At 33.2% G+C, this 23,069-nt stretch overlaps 1 protein-coding gene across 2 annotated transcripts in view; it reads left to right on the plus strand.

The window, feature by feature from the left end:
• The window catches only part of LOC111054753 (EF-hand domain-containing family member C2), a 138,672-nt gene extending 116,319 nt beyond the window's left edge, over positions 1–22,353 (plus strand). Inside the window, exons 9-13 of one of the 2 annotated variants that reach the window (XM_039439535.1) lie at positions 2,263–2,459; positions 8,706–8,833; positions 12,900–13,013; positions 18,216–18,516; positions 21,500–22,353. In XM_039439535.1, the coding sequence (XP_039295469.1) occupies positions 2,263–2,459; positions 8,706–8,833; positions 12,900–13,013; positions 18,216–18,516; positions 21,500–21,622 (863 nt within the window). In that variant the 3' untranslated portion in view covers positions 21,623–22,353. Of the gene's footprint in view, positions 1–2,262; positions 2,460–7,229; positions 7,358–8,705; positions 8,834–12,899; positions 13,014–18,215; positions 18,517–21,499 lie in introns of both variants that reach the window. The other variant, XM_039439534.1, reaches the window with a different exon arrangement.
• The last annotated feature ends 716 nt before the right edge of the window (positions 22,354–23,069 follow it).

Consider the following 23,069-nt stretch of genomic DNA (forward strand, 5'->3'; position numbering starts at 1 on the left):
ATGATATGGATTGCTTGATGGGGCAGCGGAATTGTAATTGTGATGTTGTCTGCCGGACCAATTCTATCAAGTACCTAGGGTTAATTTTAGATGATACTCTAACTTGGAGGCTCCATATCAAGAAGCTGAAGCAGGTTCTCTTTCTGATGCTGCGGAAATTCTATCACATAAGGCATCTGTTTCCGGTAATGTTGTCTCTAAATGTACTATGCATTTGTGCAGTCCAGACTTGGGTATGGTATTTCGTGCTGGGCATCCACTTATATATCTCATTTCTTGCCTTTGATTAGGCTGCAGAAGACAATTATCCGTGTTATTTGCGGTGAGGGTGGGCGGGTCCACTCATTCCCACTTTTTAAAGCAAGATCCATCCTGCCGTTGAGATATCTGTATGTCTTCAAGGTTCTGGCACTATTTTATAAGAAAAGTGGTAACCATGGACCTGATGTAGGCCTACCTATTTCACTAGGAATGCTGAGAGGGGGTCATAACATTGCCTCGTTCTCATTGTACTTTGTTTCAGAAGAGCTTCGTTTTTTTGGGCCCGAAATTTTTCAACTGTCTTCCCACTGAAGTCAAAAATGTAGCTAGTATTGCTTCTTTTAAATCTAGATTAAGATTGTGGTTGATGAATCGTTCACCGGGAGAGATTGAGGATCTTTTTGGAATTTTAATCTGAACTTTATTCACTCGTTCTTCTTTTTTTTTTTGATACACCATTGGAAGGTGTAAGCTATGATTTAACAAAATCAGCTCCATGTTGTATGAGTGTGTGTGTGTGTGTGTGTGTGGTGTGTGTGTGTGTGTGTGTGTGTGTGGTGTGTGTGTGTGGTTTTAATTATTTATTATATTTACTATTTGGTATCATTCATATTCATTATCATTATTATTTTATTCCCATTATTTCAGTTTATAATATCTCATGTGTGTACGCTAAGCGAATTCCCTATTTTATTTTCAATTGTGAGATATGCTCCTGTTTGCAGACAAAGTTCACTCTTTAGCAAACAGTATTGTATTCATTGACTGTACACTAAGCATTTTTGTTGAATTCAATATTTGATTATTGTTATTCTGTAATGTACTTGTCATAGAATAAGATTTATTTATTATTATTATTATTATTATTATTATTATTATTATTTATTATTATTATTTATTATTATTATTATTTATTATTATTATTATTATTTTTATTTATTTTTATTATTATTATTATTATTATTATTATTATTATTATTATTATTATTATTATTTTTATTATTTATATTTATTATTATATTTATTATTATTATTTATTTTTATATTTATTATTATTATTATTATTTTTATTTATTATTATTATTTATATTATATTATTATTTATTTTATTATTTATATTATTATTTATTATTTATTTTATATTTATTATTATTATTTATATTATATTTATTATTATTATTATTATTATTATTTATTATTATTATTATTATTATTATTTATTATTATTATTATTTATATTATATTTATTATTATTATTATTATTATTATTTATTATTATTATTATTATTTATTATTATTATTATTATTATTATTATTATTTATATTATATTATTATTTATTATTATTATTTATTATTATTATTATTATTATTATTATTTATTATTATTATTTATTATTTATATTACACTTATGAATACAATATGTTTTTCTTGATATTTTTTTTCAACAATATGGCGTTGTAAGACATAGTTCTCTTTGTATATGGATGATGATAATGTCGATGTAGAATGATAAGCCTATGTCTGGAAATAACGTATTTGTGGAACATTTAAGTGCTTTGATTTGATACAAAACAGGATAGAGCTATCTGCTTTGTCGATGATAGACAAGGATAGCAACATCAATGTTAATCGAATACTGTTAATGTTAATCTGATACACAAGAATATAATTTGATACAAAACAGGATAGAGCTATCTGCTTTGTCGATGATAGACGAGGATAGCAGCATCAATGTTAATCGAATTCTGTTAATGTTAATCTGATACTCAGGAATATAATTTGATACAAAACAGGATAGAGCTATCTGCTTTGTCGATGATAGACAAGGATAGCAACATCAATGTTAATCAAATACTGTTAATGTTAATCTGATACACAGGAATATAATTCGATACAAAACAGGATAGAGCTATCTGCTTTAATGGAATATGGAGAGTGAATTAATAAAACCAATCAAGGTATGGTGTGTACACTACATCCAGAACATCTTTTTCAACAGGTTTCAAGGGAGGCATGCTGATATCCCGCCGCAAAATCCTGAAACCTGGAGAAATGTTGTTCTCCAGCCAACCACCACAGTGCTACGGAGTGCATGATCTCTATGTGGGGAGTGAGCTGGAACTGGAAGTATTCAAATTCCAGCTGACCAGTGCTGATGAGTATGCACTGCATTACATGGAGAAACGCTCCAATGAGGTAAGTATTTTATCAAATTCTGAAAGATAACTTTATAATTAAGATAACTTCGGAATACATTTCAATTTCAACCTTACTAGTAGTTCTGTGAACAGTAGACCTCACGCAGTATTCTCATCCACAAGTACCTGATGATTGAAACTATAGACCTTATGGAAATACAGCAATAGACTGGCTTCTCAACACATCTGTGTAATCACTTGTCAGCTGATTTATGATGAATAATTCTATAGTCTGATTTTTACTTTCCTTGCCCTATTACCATAGTTGAGGAAAGTATTGCTTTCCGAAAAAATTAAGGTACCCCAATTTGTAAATTTCTATACGTTACAAGGTCCCCTGAGTCCAAAAAAGTGGTATAGGACTATTGTAAGCTGTTCTAATTAAATAGTTCCATACAGAATCAATTACGGTACCTATTACAATTTACTAATATTAAATAGAAATACAAATTAATTACCACCAAACACTTCTCGATCGTGACTCATTCGAATTTTCTTTCTATTGTCAACATTTGCAGTTGCAGAAGTCTTCAGGATATTTAATACCAATATTAGGTTGATTATTTGATAATTATAATAAAGTAGGCTATCTATTATTAGCACTTGTACAATATTATGACATCACATGCATTCCCATCTGTATTATTTCACTGTTATGAATCTATCAATTCTATACAATCAAATGTATTTATTACACATATTCTACAACTAGTGGTTCTGTGAACAGTAGACCTCACGCAGTATTCTCATCCACAAGTACCTGATGATTGAAACTATAGACCTTATGGAAATACAGCAATAGACTGGCTTCTCAACACATCTGTGTAATCACTTGTCAGCTGATTTATGATGAATAATTCTATAGTCTGATTTTTACTTTCCTTGCCCTATTACCATAGTTGACCAAAGTATGCTTTCCGAAAAAAAATTAAGGTACCCCAATTTGTAAATTTCTATACGTTACAAGGTCCCCTGAGTCCAAAAAAGTGGTATAGGACTAATGTAAGCTGTTCTAATTAAATAGTTCCATACAGAATCAATTACGGTACCTATTACACTTTACTAATATTAAATAGAAATACAAATTAATTACCACCAAACACTTCTCGATCGTGACTCATTCGAATTTCCTTTCTATTGTCAACATTTGCAGTTGCAGAAGTCTTCAGGATATTTAATACCAATATTAGGTTGATTATTTGATAATTATAATAAAGTAGGCTATCTATTATTAGCACTTGTACAATATTATGACATCACATGCATTCCCATCTGTATTATTTCACTGTTATGAATCTATCAATTCTATACAATCAAATGTATTTATTACACATATTCTACAACTAGTAGTTCTGTGAACAGTAGATCTCACGCAGTATTCTCATCCACAAGTACCTGATGATTGAAACTATAGACCTTATGGAAATACAGCAATAGACTGGCTTCTCCACACATCTGTGTAATCACTTGTCAGCTGATTTATGATGAACAAGTGATTACATGAACAAGTCATGGCATGAAATTTATAATCCACTCGACAGCTGATTTATGATGAATAGTCTGATTTTTACTCTAATATTGGTGTATGAAGGAGACTCCTTTTTCCTTTTATATTATCCTTGAAATGCACAATTTCCAATAACCTTGTATATACGTCGACGCGCAATTAAAAAAGGAACATACCTGTCAAATTTCATGAAAATCTATTACCGCGTTTCGCCGTAAATTCGCAACATATAAACATTTAAACATTATTAAGAGAAATGCCAAACCGTCGACTTGAATCTTAGACCTCACTTCGCTCGGTCAATAACTTTGAAAATAGAAGTTATTTTTTGGAGCTTGAGGTTTTGAAATTTCATCTAACTAGCTAACTTTGAACTGTGATCATGTATAATATAATAAGGAAACAATTAATTATTGTCGTATACACGAATGGGAAACAGGAAATTCATGGATGACGCATCATCACGTCTGAACTACTCAACTGATTTACTTGAAATTTTCCTCATAGTTCTTAATTTACCGAGGTTGGTTATATACTTATTTCAAATTCTTCAAGGTTTTAGTGGGTCAAGTTTTTAACTAACCCCTTGCGGATCACAGGTTACCTGATAGTCTATAATAAATAAAGGAAGAATTGACTTATACACGTAGGGGATAGGAAATACACGAATGACGCATCACCACGTCTCAACTGCTCAACTGATTAACTTGAAATTTTGCATATAGATTCTTAATTTACCGAGGATGGTTATAGGTCTATTTTAAATTCTGAAAGATAACTTTATAATTAAGATAACTTCGGAATACATTTCAATTTCAACCTTACTAGTAGTTCTGTGAACAGTAGACCTCACGCAGTATTCTCATCCACAAGTACCTGATGATTGAAACTATAGACCTTATGGAAATACAGCAATAGACTGGCTTCTCAACACATCTGTGTAATCACTTGTCAGCTGATTTATGATGAATAATTCTATAGTCTGATTTTTACTTTCCTTGCCCTATTACCATAGTTGACCAAAGTATTGCTTTCCGAAAAAAATTAAGGTACCCCAATTTGTAAATTTCTATACGTTACAAGGTCCCCTGAGTCCAAAAAAGTGGTATAGGACTAATGTAAGCTGTTCTAATTAAATAGTTCCATACAGAATCAATTACGGTACCTATTACACTTTACTAATATTAAATAGAAATACAAATTAATTACCACCAAACACTTCTCGATCGTGACTCATTCGAATTTCCTTTCTATTGTCAACATTTGCAGTTGCAGAAGTCTTCAGGATATTTAATACCAATATTAGGTTGATTATTTGATAATTATAATAAAGTAGGCTATCTATTATTAGCACTTGTACAATATTATGACATCACATGCATTCCCATCTGTATTATTTCACTGTTATGAATCTATCAAATTCTATACAATCAAATGTATTTATTACACATATTCTACAACTAGTAGTTCTGTGAACAGTAGATCTCACGCAGTATTCTCATCCACAAGTACCTGATGATTGAAACTATAGACCTTATGGAAATACAGCAATCGACTGGCTTCTCAACACATCTGTGTAATCACTTGTCAGCTGATTTATGATGAACAAGTGATTACATGAACAAGTCATGGCATGAAATTTATAATCCACTCGACAGCTGATTTATGATGAATAGTCTGATTTTTACTCTAATATTGGTGTATGAAGGAGACTCCTTTTTCCTTTTATATTATCCTTGAAATGCACAATTTCCAATAACCTTGTATATACGTCGACGCGCAATTAAAAAAGGAACATACCTGTCAAATTCATGAAAATCTATTACCGCGTTTCGCCGTAAATTCGCAACATATAAACATTTAAACATTATTAAGAGAAATGCCAAACCGTCGACTTGAATCTTAGACCTCACTTCGCTCGGTCAATAACTTTGAAAATAGAAGTTATTTTTGGAGCTTGAGTTTTGAAATTTCATCTAACTAGCTAACTTTGAACTGTGATCATGTATAATATAATAAGGAAACAATTAATTATTGTCGTATACACGAATGGGAAACAGGAAATTCATGGATGACGCATCATCACGTCTGAACTACTCAACTGATTTACTTGAAATTTTCCTCATAGTTCTTAATTTACCGAGGTTGGTTATATACTTATTTCAAATTCTTCAAGGTTTTAGTGGGTCAAGTTTTTAACTAACCCCTTGCGGATCACAGGTTACCTGATAGTCTATAATATAATAAAGGAAGAATTGACTTATACACGTAGGGGATAGGAAATACACGAATGACGCATTATCACGTCTCAACTACTCAAGTGATTAACTTGAAATTTTGCATATAGATTCTTAATTTACCGAGGATGGTTATAGGTCTATTTTGAATTCTTCAAGTTTTCGATTGGACCATTGCACAAGTTTACCTTATGCTTTCTCTCTCTCTCTATTTACTATTTTGATGATGTAGGCCTACTCATTGTATGATTGAATTAAGAATGATCAATGCATTGTACGTATTGAATTGAATTGAATTTATTGTCAAAAATTAAAATACTTATTTTTACAATACAATATAAATAACATTGATTGTAACTTAAGTGCATCAATTACATCACTGTAATACTCGGCACTGCCAACATAAGATTCCTTGTGTGTTGGCAGTGAGTTGCAGTTTATTTATTCTGTATCAATTCAGGTCAGTGTATGAATTAATATACAATTGATAATGCTAACGAACAAATTACAAAAAAATATTAATAATGCTAATGAAGCTATACCTATTATACAAAAAAACGCACAGGCTCACAGCAAAAAAAAATACTTGAGAATACTATACATACTATACTATGATGAAAATTTTAATCTAATTAATCACTGTGACATCTTGAGGCCATCATGACAGTGAAACTTTCTCAAAGAAAAACAAATGAACTGATACAATAGAAAGAAGTTCCTGTAATGTGACTTGGGACAATTACAAGCCTGGTTCAAGAGTATACATGCCCATCGCTCACTGTTTTTAGTAACAATTATTTGTATACAACAGTTAAAGAATACATTTTGGTCAATCCAATATTCTATACTTTTAATTGAATTGCGTGTGATTTTTTCATCTATAAAGTCATTTGGATTTTGTTTATAATGTAGTTACAATAATATCGTAGTTACGTATGTTATCCCAACAAATGTACAAGCTCCTATTTGGGATATTGATTCAATTTTATCCAAATTGTTCAGAGTTTGAATTTTTTTGTTCCAGTTTCCGAAAAGCAACTCCAGTGTAATAGTGAGTAAACTAAGGGAGGCGGTGAGACCATTCTATAAGGATTTCGTGGCCAAACATCTTATCGATCAACGAATTCCGATTCTCACTTTCCGACAGTTCAGGTCAGTTTATTTCGATATCAGTTTCAATAAAGTCATTAGTCTGTTATCAATCAATTACCCATACTGTAATAAAGGAAAGAACTGACTTATACACTACGGAAAATTATGTTTGACGCATCATCACGTCTGAGCTACTGGACTGATTAACTTGAGATTCTGCAAATAGATTCTCAATTAACCAAGGATGGTTATGGGTCTATTTTAAAATTCTTCAAGTTTTCGGTAGTCAAGTCTTTGATTGGACCATTGCACAAGTTTATCTTATGTTTTCTCTCTCTATTTACTATTTTGACTATTTTAGGCCTACTCATTGTATGATTGAATAAGAATGATCAATGCATTGTACGTATTGAATTGAATTGAATCTATTGCCAAAAATTACAAATACATATTTTTACAATACAATATAAATAACATTGATTGTAACTTGAGTACATCAATAACATGACTGTAATACTTGGCACTGCCAACATAAGATTCCTTGTGTGTTGGCAGTGAGTTGAAGTTTATTTATTCTGTATCAATTCAGGTCAGTATATGAATTAATATACAATTGATAATGCTAACGAAGAAATTACAAAAAGAAATTAATAATGCTAATGAAGCTATACCTATTAAACAAAAAAAAAACGCACAGGCACAGCAAAAAAAAAATACTGAGAATACAATACATAATATACTATGAGGAAAATTTTAATCTAATTGATCACTGGGACATCTTGAGGCCATCATGACAGTGAAACTTTCTCAAAGAAAAACAAATTGAATGATACAATAAAAAGAAGTTGAAGTTGCTTTCCATGACGAAACACTATATAATAACTTTGTTGAAGTTCTGACACTGTGTTACTAGTAAATATTTGAAAAAAACACTTACTCGAACGAGGCTGATGAAGCTCCTCTTCAGGAGTGAAATGCATTCCTCAATACTCCAATCAAAAGTAAGTGTTTTTTCAAATATTTACTAGTAACACAGTGTCAGAACTTCAACAAAGTTAAAAAGAAGTTCCTGTAATGTGTCTTGGGACAATATTACAAGCCTGGTTCAAGAGTATACATGCCCATCGCTCACTGTTTTTAGTACAATTATTTGTATACAACATTATACTTTATACCACTAGTTCAAAGAATACATTTTGGTCAATCCAATATTCTATACTTTTAATTGAATTGCGTGTGATTTTTTCATCTATAAAGTCATTTGGAATTTTGTTTATAATGTAGTTACAATAATATCGTAGTTACGTATATTATCCCAACAAATGTACAAGCTCCTATTTGGGATATTGGTTCATAAATTGATTCGATTATATCCAAATTGTTCAGAGTTTGAAATTTTTTGTTTCAGTTTCCGAAAAGCAACTCCAGTGTAATAGTGAGTAAACTAAGGGAGGCGGTGAGACCATTCTACAAGGATTTCGTGGCCAAACATCTAATCGATCAACGCATTCCGATTCTCACTTTCCGACAGTTCAGGTCAGTTTATTTCGATATCAGTTTCAATAAAGTCATTAGTCTGTTATCAATCAATTACCTATACTGTAATAAAGGAAAGAACTGACTTATAAACGTACGGAATAGGAAAATTATGTTTGACGCATCATCACGTCTGAACTACTGGACTGAATGACTTGAAATTTTGCAAATAGATTCTTAATTAACCAAGGATGGTTATAGGCTTTTTTCAATTTTCCAATATTTTATCACGTCAAGTTTTCAATTTGTCAAGTTTGAAAATAGACCCTTGCGGAGCATGGGTTACCTGCTAGTAGTCAATAAATAGTAGCTCATCAATCTCCATCATGGAGACTCATGCAGAACGAACGGGAGTTATTTGTTTCATCCGTCTACAATGATTACTGTGTTTGTAATAAATTAGCTAGAAATAATGTAATAAATGATTTGTATTTAATATAATCAAAATAGCTTCAATATTGCAAAAAAAAAATGCAAATCATGTCTAGATAGAAATTGTATTTCATTCACTGAGCTTAGAGTAGTGCAGTGGCGAAGCTACCTATAATACTAAAAGGAGAGTCTAGAAACTTTAAAGCTTATCGCTTGTCTTTCAGTGCATATTTTTATTCAAGAAACAAAGAAGGAAACGGAGTTTGAAGCAAATACTTCACCAGATCATTACCCTCATCCATTGCATGATTATTAACAAATAAGAAATTATGCTGAAAGTTCAACAACAGATTAAAGATGAAATTTCGACATTGAAAGAGGGTTCTGAAACCTCATACAAGAAATAAATCTGTACTAAAACCGTACAGGGACTTCTGTTTATATTCTAAACATATAAACAGAAGTCCCTGTACTGTGTTTGTATGTTTATATGTTTGTATTCACCAGATCTCGAAAACGGCTCTAACGATTCTCACGAAATTCAGAAAATAGTAGGTTTATAATATAAAGATTCGATTGCACTAGGTCTCATCCCCGGGAAAACTCGCTGAAGGACATTAAAAGGATAATTATTATCCATCCTTGGAAAAACAGCTGATAATAATTATTTCGTCGTCTGTTGGTGATGGAAGTGAGTGAGCGAGTTCATGTGTGGTGGCACAGCCTACTATAGATAGAGTAAAGTAAGCCATGGATGGTGGTGGTCAATATTATACTCAGTGCAATATTATGAGATCAGTGCTTGAATATTTCACTCAGATATCTTATCAGTTCCAATACAAGTCAAAGATAAAGAGTGACAAATCAGTAAATTAAAATCCTATTGGTAAATTGAAGGCTCTTATCCTATACTATTAAACGAGCTTCTGTTTATATGTTCAGATGTTTGGATGTTTAAAATCTTTAGATGTTTGTATGTTTGTATTTCACCAGATTTCGAAAACGGCTCTCAACTGTTTTCACGAAATTCAGAACATAGTAGGTTTATAATAATTATAAAGATTCGATTGCACTAGGCCTCATCCCAGGAAAAACTCGCTGAAGGACATTAAAAGGATATTATTATTCATCCTTGGAAAAACAGCTGATAATAATTACTTCGTTGTCTGTTGGTGATGGAAGTGAGTGAGCGAGTTCATGTGTGTGGGACTGTGTCAAAATTAAGACTCAGCTATTGAACTTTTGTAATCATTCAATCAGGTACTTAGTGCCGGTTGCAAAAGAGCCGGGTTATTTTCAATCCTGATTAATTCCAGTGGATCCATCTTTTTGAAATGGTCTCCTCTGATTTGGTTCACGTGAAATTAATCAGGATTAAAATTTAACTGGCTTTTGTGCATCCGGGCCTTTGTGAGGGAAATTTTTGCATTCCTCTGGGAATTAATCTCAATTTACTGTGATTTGATAGAACATTTCTGTATGAACTATGAATTTTATTATAATTCCTTCTTTCGTAATATATTTTTTATGCTTTCGTACTCCAGAGCGAAGCTCGGTTCCCGATATTAAATAGATTATATAAAAACAGAAATAGTGACTGATAATTTTGCTAAAAATAAGAAAACTTTAACTGTCCTACTCGACCTGGCAAAAGCCTTTGACACTATTCCACACGTGACACTGCTAAAAAACTAGAGAATATAGGGATACGTGGCAAGGCATTGGATTTGTTCAAACATTATCTCAAAGACAGAACGCAAATCATTTCAATAGGAAATAAGTCTGATCAAAAAACCTATCAGAATATGGCGTACCACAGGGAACTGTACTTTCTCCAGTGTTATTTTCTTGTGTATATGAACGATATACTTGAACTTAACACACAAGATAGAAAGATAATTTCATTCGCAGACGATACTATCATGACTTTCACAGGCTCTACATGGAAGAAGTGAGAGATCTTGCATTAGAAGGGTTGAAGTCTATTAGTCATGGTTAGATATGCACAACTTACTTTGAATCATAAAAAGAGTTCATTTATTGCTTTTTCCCCAAATGCTGGATCCAGACCAATAAATTTAAGCTTGAAAATTCGTAATTTGTCATGTTGTTTGCCTGCGCTGGCCCCTTGCCGGGCCCTGTACTTAAGGAGGTGGATCATGCCAGGTATTTAGGTGTTATAATTGATTCCCATCTAAGGTGGAACTACCATATTGATGAAAAATGTAAAAAATTGAAGTATCTAATTTTCAGATTTATAAGATTAATTTGTTAAATGACATAGATATAGCTAAATTGATCTAGTGGCATATGCACAGTCTGTTTGCAGTATGGGATACTGGCCTGGGGGGGAGCGGCCAGCTGTCATATGAACAAAATTTTCGTGGTGCAGAAACACATAATAAGAGCATCCCTGGGTAAACCTAGACGCTATCCAAGTGATGAACTTTTTAGAGAATTGGAGTGCTCACTATTAAAGAATTGTATTTTAAAAATTTGATTCAATATATAAATAAATGTAACTTGAGGCTCAACAGAGAGGTACACCATAAAACCTAAGAACAATGACCAAAAATCAGGTTAGGATGGATCTAAATGTACAGGCAACAATTCAAATACAAAATTGATAAAGTTATGCTCCTGATTCCAGCGAGGATTGTAGAAATCAGCTGCAAAAAATATTATTCTAAAGAAATAGATCACTGGTTGAGGGAGAATGGTGATATACTGGAATCTTTTTGATGATCCTGAAAAATAGTTGTTCACCCCAAAACAGAAATAATCATACAAAAAAAACCATAATAATAATAAAATAGTAATAAAAATAACAAATCGAAATAGTAATAAATCTTAGTAAATGGTAATAATAAAACATAAAAAACTAATAGTAATAATCAAAACAGGAAAAAATCACACAAATAGAACATAAATAATAGCAATAATAAAAATCGCTGTATCGGGAGAAATTTTTTCAATAGGTTTCTTTTGTTATTTCATGTTCAGTAATGTGTCAATTATAAGAATTTTTTAGTAATAGTGTATTTTTTTGTTTTTGTTTTTAGAATAGAATTATAATTATAATTTCTTTTTAGTTTTATGAAATAGCAAACTCGCATCCGCGCTCAGATTCTTTCTTTGCGGATGCTGATCTTTTCCATAATATGTAATTTATATTTAAGTTTGTAAACTGTAGTTTAAATGGAAATAAATTTTGATTTGATTTGATTTGATTTGATATGCTGTTCCTACTATAAGCTATAAGTCCAGTTCTTCAATGCTAGAACCATAGAAAAATAACAACTAAAAAGAGATTGATTTTAGACTCTCTAGCTCTCTCTCATGGTTTCCTCTCATGGAGAGAAAAACTAGAGAATTTTATTATCTTTGCGAGAAGTTATGGAGAGAAAATCAAAGAGTATTTTATTCTCATAGAGAGAAAACTAGAGAGTATTTTATTCTCATTGCTAGAATTCATGGGGAGAAAACATAGAGAGAATTTTATTATCTTTGCGAGAAGTTATGGAGAGAAAATCAAAGAGTATTTTATTCTCATAGAGAGAAAACTAGAGAGTATTTTATTCTCATTGCTAGAATTCATGGAGAGAAAATCAAAGAGTATTTATTCTTATGGAGAGAAAATTGGAGAGTATTCTATTCTCTTTGCTAGAACTGTATTATCTAATAATGTTTCCAGGGATGCCATGAAGAGTGTCCTGGGAGACTGTATAACCGAACATGAAATTCTCACTCTTGCAAGACATTACGCCACTGAAGATCAGACTGATCCTCTACCAAGTGACTTGCTCAGGTGAGTTTATTCAACTTATGATATTTATTATTAAAATAATTCACAAAAATATTCATTAATTATGATGTCATGGTGCACACTCTTACACTATTGAACTAAATAAAAGATGAACTATTAGAACCTACAGCTTCTGATGAGTTCTGAACCATCGGGAGATGGTTTTGAACCTTCACAGGTGAGATTATTCAATTGATTATTGAAAATAATTCGCGAAAATATTCATTGATGATGTCATGGTGCTCACCCTTACTCTATTAAACTAAATAAAAGATGAAATATTAGAACCTACAGCTCTTGATGGGTTATGAACCATCAGGAAATGGTTTTGAACCTTCTCAGGTAAGATTATTCATTTTATGCAATTGATTATTGAAAATAATTCAACAAAATATTCATTCATGGTTTCATGGTGCTCACCCTTACTCTATTAAACTAAATAAAAGATTGAATATTAAAACCTACAGCTTCTATTGGGTTCTGAACCATCGGGGAATGGTTTTTAACCTTAATGGTGTCAATGGTTTTGAACCTCAGTCCCAAGTCATACTAAATTTATCCATAATTCAGGAATTCAGAACTTCCGTCCTGTAACTAAAAAAGTCGTAGTTTCTAATTCTTCTAAATCAAAAAATGTGAAATTAATTAGTGTGCTGGACTCAAGCGGTCTCCAAATCAAGGGTAGTAGTACTGAGACTAACTAATTCATCCAGTACCTCTCAAAAGACTCGCAATCTCTCACTGACATATTTAGTCTATCAATTATCTCTGTGAAAATTCCTTGATGAACTCTATAAAAAGTCTCTAGAGGAATTAATGATGGAATATTTTGTGAAGAATAAGAACTTTTTATCAAAGTTATGGAAGATATATGAATCTTCGTGATTTCCTGTAATGGCCTTGCAAGTAGATAGTAGATTTCCGTTTCCTAGCAAAATAGAAAGCTAATGAATTTCGTCAAAAAGCATACCGTATGTAATAGAATTGGACTCAACACGAGCTTTATTCGACATTAAATAATATGTGTCTTAGTAACAGAGATAACAGATTATAAATATTACTGCTGTTTTATCATCACAATCTTCCCCCCTTAATATTAATCGGCACTCGTGGGGTATGGGGCGAGCTGGCGAAGTGAGACTGTCGATTCTCTGCCGTCGTTGTGGCGAACAAACGCATATTCAGGGTTACTCTCGATTAATTCAACTTTTTCAACTTGCGATTCTTGTTTTGAGTTTTTTGTCATCTTCTTCAACCATACTGGTCCAGGTGTCATAGCCAGGTTGGTAATGGTTTTCCATTACTTGAGTTTCTTGCATGTAAAAAACATCCGCTCATGTGGTGTGCAGTTGGTGCTTGTGCATAATAGGGAACGAATAGAGTTAAGGGCATCGGGGAGAACTTGTTCCCAGTGACTGTTGTTCAAACCTCTCGATTTTAGGGCTAGCATCACACTTTTCCATATAACTCCATTGTACCGTTCGACTTGCCCATTACCGGCTGGATTATAGGGCGATGTTCTGCTGCTGGCAATTCCTTTTGATAGTAGGAAATTTTTCAAAGCTGATGACATAAACGATGTTCCTCTATCGGAATGTATGTAAGACGGTACACCAAAAAGAGAGAATAGTGATGTAAGGTGGTTTTATTACTGTATTAGTAGTCATGTCAGGACGGGGAAGGCAAATGGGAATCTTGAATATTCGTCTATAAGAAACTAAATATACTTGTTCCTTGAACTTGATTGTAGTGGGCCTTTGAAATCCATATTAAGACGTTCAAATGGTCGAGTTGCTTTGATAAGGCGGCCAGTTCTTTGGCATAACGTGTTTCATTTCAGAACATGTAATACATTTGGAACATACTTCTTTTACATCATCTATTGAATATGGTAAGTTCTTTGTTTTGGTCCAATGAGAGTCGAGTAACTCCTAGATGACACAGGTCCTCATGAATTTTTATCAGTTTCTTTATATCTGTATGGCATCCAACAGTGGCACAGACTCTTGATAGTCTGCTGGTATATTCTCTTTTCCAAACTATAAATTATATTGAACTTATATTCTGACAATCCAACGATTGTGATGATAAAACAGCTGTAATATTTATAATCTGTTATCTCTGTTACTAAGACACATATTTAATGTCGAATAAATTGTAATAGAATTGGACTCAACACGAGCTTTATTCGACATTAAATATTGTCTTAGTAACAGAGATAACAGATTATAATATTACAGCTGTTTATCATCACAATGTATTTCAAAAAGTTATAGTTGAAAAACAAAATCACCAAATTCACGAGTTTGTCTCATTTTTACTGTCTTATTTATCCTCTAATATCGAGACTAAGAACATTTGATAGTACAGATCTGATAGGAAATTTTGTTTACTACAACTTTGCACTCCACATAATTTTGTTAAAATGAGCCGTTTAAAAGTTATAGTCAAAAACGTGAAGGCACTACAAGTTTTCGCTACCGGGATCTGAGCTTTCTGAAGCTAGTGACTGAAGTAGTGATAACAGGAGACGGCTAAAATAATGGGAAATCGCAGCGTTCACGCTGTCTAGTGGCAGAAATTGTAACTAATCCTGACATTGCTCTATTTTTCTTCAAATTGTGAAACAATCGTTCATTTTATCGAAAAACTATGAGGAACATGATTTGTAGATAAGAAAAAATCCACAAATTTTCTCATCACATGTTTTCCCGTCAAAAACAAAATAAAGACACAAAATAGCAATAACTAGACATGTATACCATTTCTGTTGATGTGGTATAATATTAAATTGATAATATCGCATTTAATTACGGTATTTATAGTATTTTTAAACTCTCATACTGTAGAAAATATTGTTCTCTACAAAAATGTTCCTATGTAAAATAACGATAGGACGTATCGCAAATACTACCATTTATCAACTCAGGATATTGAGAGGTTGATTTGAGAAGTCAGAAGCTGAGCTGATGAACCCAGAAGTAACAAAAGGACGCGCTCGCCCCATCTATCGGCAAAAACTAGAACTAAAATGTGACAGAAACAAAGTATTAGTACAGTTTCTACTCAATTGCGAGCTTAAAACAAATTATATCAAGAAATTACAGGAAAGATAATTTGTAGACAAAGACACATTTAATCAATTTTGATCAATATTTTATCCATTCAATGAGACATTGAGTTCTAATGAATCAATTAAAAACGTGTGACTGAATTGAAGCCGTGTTCTCCACAGTTGGTTTTTCATAAATATCGGCTCAATTTCTTATCAAGCATGATATTCTTATAATTTTTTCCGATGAAACGTTTCATTCCCTTTGATTTCATGTTCTAAAATTGTTGAGATATAAAGTAATAAGCTTGTAATTTTATAAAATCTGTAGGCAAGTCATACTGTTTGGCCCGTTCATCAGTTTTGTGGGATGTTTAGTTACACATTCTGCCGCTAGATGTCGCGAGCTCCCTCATTCGCTCTCTCAGCTTGAAGGCTTTCCAAAGCTTCTGAACTGAGGCTGTGATAGAAATATTGGAAAGTAAAAGTTGCAGTTCCGACAGTTTTAGGTTAATAACTTTTTAAATACTCATTCTAGCTCATTCTCTTTGAGGACCTTTCTTGAAGATAATAAAATTCTCTACACAATACTCTCCAATAACGTGCTCTTCAGTTAATATTGAAGGCGTTATTCATCAATTCAATACAAATTCACAGTGCTGGGAAGGTGTATCTTCACTAGTTTTTACCGTTTTATGCTCTTATTTCGAAATTTTTGAAAAAGTTTGTTCATACATAATTTGTTGATAATTTTGTTTTCTACAAATATTGTTCTATACAATTTTTCAATAAACTGACGTTTAAGGCCACAATTTCAATAAAACTAAGGCAATGTCATGTTTAGTTCTTCAACTCCAGCCCTGCTTTCATGACTGGATTGAGCTGTCCTCTTGACTGAATTAGGATAATATCCTAATAGATATCTTTTCAGAGTGCGTTTGAGAAAATCTGTAGTTTCTTTAGTTTTTCGCCTATAACTTTCAAACCGTACATTCTAGCGTGAATTTTATAATAATCAATTTTGTAGAAAATAAAATTTTCTACCTAATGGATGAAAAATTTTGCTGATTTGTTGAGACCAAGCTATGGGATGACGCTCCAAAATATCCAATACTTGAAGGAAATTGAAATGAGTTATTGTTCCAGCTATTTACTATTACTTTTTGAATTTTTGTTATTGAATTTTGATAAGGATAACTGTTATTCTTCTTCTTTTTCTTCTTCTTCTTTTTTCTCATTTTCTTCATCATCATCATCATCATCTTGTTCTTCTTCTTCTTCTTCATCTTCTTCTTCTTCTTCTTCTTCTTCTTCTTCTTCTTCTTCTTCTCTTCTTCTTCTTCTTCTTCTTCTTCTTCTTCTTCTTCTTTTCTTTTTCTTCTTCTTCTTCTTCTTCCCACTGTTCTTCTTCACCATTTTCCTTATCCCTCCTCCTCCTCCTCCTCCTCCTCTTACTCTTCTTCCTCTTCTTCTACTACTTCTTCTCCTACCTTCTACTTACTCTTCTCACTGTTCTTCTTCAACTACTTCTTCTCCTTCTGTCTTCTTCTTCTACTCCTCCTCCTGTCTTCTTCTTCTTCTTCTTCTTCTTCCACTCCTTCTTATAATCCTCCTCTTTCTTCTTCATCTTTCTCCACTCCTAGTCTTCATTCATTCTTCTCCTCTTTCTCCTATTCATCTGTTTTACCTCCAACATTTTCTTTTTCTTGTTGTTGTTGTTGTTCTTTTTCTCCTTCTTCTTCCTCTTTTCTTAATCCTTCTCCTGTATTCTCCTTCTTCTTCCACTCCTTCATATAATCCTCCTTTTTCTTCTTCACCTCTCTCCACTCCCACTCTTCATCCATTCTTCCTCTCTTCCATTCTTCTCCTTCTTTTCCTCTACTTCTTCTTGTAGTTCTTCTTGTTGTTAATGTTGTTGTTCTCCTTCTATTTCTTGTACTTCTTCTTCCACTTTTTCTAATCCTCCTCTTTTTCTAATCCTCCTGTTTCGTCTTCATCACTCTCTACTCCTAGTCTTCGTCCATTCTTTCTTCTCCTTTTCCTTCTACATCTTCTTGTTGTTCTTCCTCTTCTTCGTCTCCTTCTTGTTGTTGTTCTCTTTCTCTCTTTACTGTTCTTCCCAATTCACTACCAATTTTATTCTTCTCTTACAGAAGCGTAATCCAATGCGAACTAAAACGTCTTCTCTTCAACTCGTTCGAGAGAGTAGAGGAGTCGTTCCGCTACCGTGATCCTGACTGTACAGGGTTCGTCAGCAAGGAGACCGCCTACTGTGTGCTGAGGGGATGTCGTCTCCCATTGGATGTCACCATCATCAACCTCCTCTTGGACAAATGCAGCACCAGCTGTGGAGGAGTTGGAGCGGTGGAGGGCCAGGTCAGCTGGGCTCAGGTCATGAGCTGTTTGGATTACAAGACAAACCCCGCCAATAATATACAGCCTGTCAATATTCCGGTGAGTTATTGCATTTTTTTAACATTCTACAATAATCCTATTTTATCAAGCAAGCAATTTCTGTATATCTGTTTATATTTTTATAATCATATTTATTTATATCTGGTTATTTATGTCCAACGAATCTCGAAAACGGCTCTAGCGATTTTCACGAGATTTGGAACATAGTAGGTTTATGATATAAAAATTCGATTGCACTAGGTCTCATCCCTGGGAAAACTTGCTGAAGGACATGAAAAAGATAACAATCATTCATCCTTGGAAAAACAGATGATAATTTCGTCATCTGTCGAAACAAAAGATGCGTGTGTAGGAGAGAAACAGATTTATTTACAGCTGTGTAATCAATCAGCGAGAAATATTATCTAAATAATTTAATCGACTTGATCAAAATGATCTGATTTGTTGACATGACATGATAATCCTTCTAAACTAGAGTCTATAATAATTCTAAAAGTTGACCATTGTTTGAACATTTTAAGTGATTAGTGAGTGTTATTTTGTTATTCAATTTGGTTTGTAAATAATCTAAACTAGAACTTTTTTGTTTTAAAATGTTTGGACTGAAAATTGAACCTGAATTCAAGTGTAATGGAACATAACCTACTTTCTGGACTATTTATAGTGTATAAACCAAAATTCGGGGAAGAAACAGTTTTGGGCTGTACCTGTTAGTCCTTCCTGAATCATTTTAAACAATTGAGTTCGGTTTATCAATAGTCAATAAATAAATAACGGGCGAAGCCTGGTGTCCCGATATTAAATAATAAGGAGAAGAATTGGCTTATACACGTACGGGATAGGAAATTCACGAATGACGCATCATCACGTCTTAACTACTGGAATGATTATCTTGGAGTTTTGTATATAGATTCTCTTATACTCTGTTCAAATTTACTTCTTACTTGGGATGGACATGTGCAGCAGAGAAAGCATACAGCGGGAGGGATACAGAGGCGCGATGTTGCCGTTTTGAAGCGGCCAGTGATCTCCAACTTCTAGTGACTGTTCATGTGCTCATGCTACACATGCGAAGTCTCCTGTCTTAAAGCGGTCAGACGACTGACAAATTGGCAACTGCGCTTCTACCTATGACTCTATTAATCACTGTAATTGGCTGATCTCCCTTCATTTCTCTGCGCTGCATATTCCTCCAAGTCTGAAGTAAATTTGCACGGACTATAGTAACAGTAGATAGTCAGTCGGTAATCATCATCATTATCATCATTTTCACTTCAGGGATTAGGTTTATTAATTAACCTGTTAATCAATAACTGTACTATAGTAACAGTAGATAGTCGGTAATCATCATCATCATTATCATCTTTATAAAGAAAGAAGTATACTTCGGGGATTAGATTTATTAATTAACCTGTTAATTACTGTAAAAGATGGAAAATAAATTGATTTGATTTGATTTATTCCAGTACCCATCTTATTCTTGGCCTCCCACTTCTCTTTTTCCAGTAGGTCTATAGTTTTTGACTTCAAGGGGCATTCTTCCAGGTGGCATTCTATCCAAATGACTGCACCTGTTGCGTCTATTTTGTATAATTCTCAAGTGAACTCACTATATTTCAGTATGTAATATTGTTTTTCAATATTCAGAACGAAGTTACTTGAAGCCATGAACAATAACGGTTTGCCATCAAAACTAATTAAGCTGGTGTCGGCTACCCTGAACGAGACATACTCTAGGGTAAGGATAGGCAAGTCTGTTGGAAGGCGTTTTCCTGTGAAGTATGGAGTAAGGCAGGGAGACGCTCTCTCGGCATTGTTGTTCAATTTAGCTCTGCACGAGGCAGTAAAGGACATTGCACATGAAAGTACTGTTGTGAATAGATTGTGGCAGGTCTGTGGATACGCAGATGACTTGGTCATAATAGCAAGAACTGTGCCGGCCTTGAGAGAAGCTTTCACTCTACTGTGAACAATAGTGTGCCATGGGTTTGAAAATCAATGAGGCCAAGACAAAGTATTTAAGAGTGTCACCAGCCGTAGTTAGGGGAGCTACTAGAAATATGAAAATTGGACCCTACACATTTCAGCAGGTGGATGACTTTTTGTATACCTGGGAACGCTTGTGACAGTAGTGGTAAGATCACAGCTGAGATACAAAATAGAATAATGGCAGGTAACAGGTCATTCTATGCAAGTATAAAGTTATTCAAGTCTCGACTACTATCAAGAGCTACAAAGGTGAAGTTGTATAAGGCATTAGTCAGGCCTGTAGTATGCTATGGCTCTGAGACTTGGGTACTTAATGCTGGTGACATGGAAAGGTTACGAATTTTTGAAAGAAAGGTGATAAGAAGGATCCTTGGCCCTGTGTGTGAAAATGGACACTGGAAACGGAGAAAAAATTGTGAAATGAGCGTTTCTTGGGCAGTGAGGATATCGTCAGATTTATCAAGGCTGGCAGGATTAGATGGATAGGACATATGGTAAGGATGAATGATGAAAGAGTTGCAAAATGTATATGGAGGGAAAGGCTATACAATAGAAGAAGAAGAGGTAGGCCTAGGAGTAGATGGACGGATGATGTGGAGAATGATTAAGGACGCTTGAGTTCGTAACTGGAGAAGGCAGGCACAGGATCGGGAGAGATGGAGGGGCTATGTCTGGGAGGCCAAGGGTTGTAACGACCTGTAGCGCTGAGGAGTAAGTAAGTAAGTAATATTGTTTGAATTTGTCTGACTGCAGCAAGTTTTGTAATTGTTTGAATTGTTTGATTGCAGCAAGTATTGTAATTGTTTGAATTTGTTTGATTGCAGCAAGTATTGTAATTGTTTGAATTTGTTTGATTGCAGCAAGTATTGTAATTGTTTGAATTTGTTTGATTGCAGCAAGTATTGTAATTGTTTGAATTTGTTTGACTGCAGGAAGTATTGTAATTGTTTGAATTTGTTTGATTGTTATTGTAATTGTTTGAATTGTTTGATTGCAGCAAGTATTGTAATTGTTTGAATTTGTTTGATTGCAGCAAGTAATGTCGTACATGGCACGCCAGAAGCAGGTGACAGCTAGACCGGTCGACTTTGTGCAGATGGAGAAACTTATCAACGATCTCAATTTGGAGAAGAATTTGACTCAACAAGTTTCGTAAAATTCTTGTTGACCTCAAGAAAATTTAAAGAAAATTATTGGTCTCAAAATCTCATACAAGAATAGGCTACAAGATCTCATTCAGGAGTACATTGATCTCATACAAAAATTAAAGATCTCATACAATAATACAGATCTCGTACTTAAATGAACATTACAATCAAAATTAACACAACAGATTTCAATAAAAATCTGTCGAATAATAAACATTTTACTCTCATGGAAGGGGATTCAAATTCTGATTATTGTGAATCGAATAAGCCATTTATTGTTTCGTCTTATGAACTAATTAATTGAACATTCGTTCAGAAAAAATATTGTGTTGGAATCAATGAATTGTGATGAGAATAGTGTAGAATTCATACCTTCAATAATAATTATAATAGAAAAACAAAATATTTTTTGTGCTTATCAATGTTAATAATTCATGTAATTCTTCAACCATTCATTTTTATATATATCATTGTTGTGTAGTCTTTTGAAGATTTACGTTAAAATTTCCTGAAATATTCATGTGTGATTTTGATTTCGTGTGAAGAAAGTTAGTGTCGAAAAATATGAAAATACAACTCATTAGATTATTAATAAAATACAAGTTCCGTGAATGTTTCTATGTTTGAAATTGTCTGGTTCTAACAATATTGTATAATTTTGAATGATAGCTTTTCATTTTATTGTGCCATATTCTGTTACGATTATGAATAAATTTCACTGACTGTCTGAAGCGGCTAACGTTGTTTTATTGGAAAGGATCTCCCACTTCAATTTCCTATCAGCATTCTTAAATCAATGCTGATTTAAAAATAAATTCAACCAATGCTGAAACTTTAAAATGAATCTCATTACAGTGAGAAATCTCTCCTTGAGTACTTTTCATGACTATTTTTATTCACTGCGGTGAAATTTTATTCCAGGTATCGTGATTGAAGAAATCGTTTAGTCACAAAAACGAAAGTTTGGAGCCTTGTTTATCTCTCAAACAAGACTTTCTCATGGAATTTTCTTTTAAATCATCAGTCACGCAGTCTTGAAATTTGTCTGTACTGAGACAGTTTTAAAAAAATTCTACACTTGTCAGTCTACAGTCTACAGGTCCCACGTACAGTATAAATCTGAAATATAGATAGATAGATATAGTGAAGTCCACGTTATAATGGCAGTGGAGAAAGATAGCCCAACAACGTTGCCGATTCTTTGTCTTGTTAATGCCTTCTTTAGACGGTAGCTGATACAGGCTTATTAATGTAATATTAACTGTTCATTCTCGTTTGAAATAACCAATTATCCTATTATATCAAAGCGAGCAATTTCTGTATATCTGTTAAAATTTAGATATCTGGTTATTTATGTTCAACGGATCTCAAAAACAGCTCTAACGATTTTCACGAAACTTGGAACATAGTAGGTTTAAGATATAAAAATTCTATTGCACTAGGTCTCATTCTTGG

This window comes from Nilaparvata lugens, chromosome 13 (genome assembly GCF_014356525.2).
Source record: "Nilaparvata lugens isolate BPH chromosome 13, ASM1435652v1, whole genome shotgun sequence".
Taxonomy (NCBI): Eukaryota; Metazoa; Arthropoda; class Insecta; order Hemiptera; family Delphacidae; genus Nilaparvata; species Nilaparvata lugens.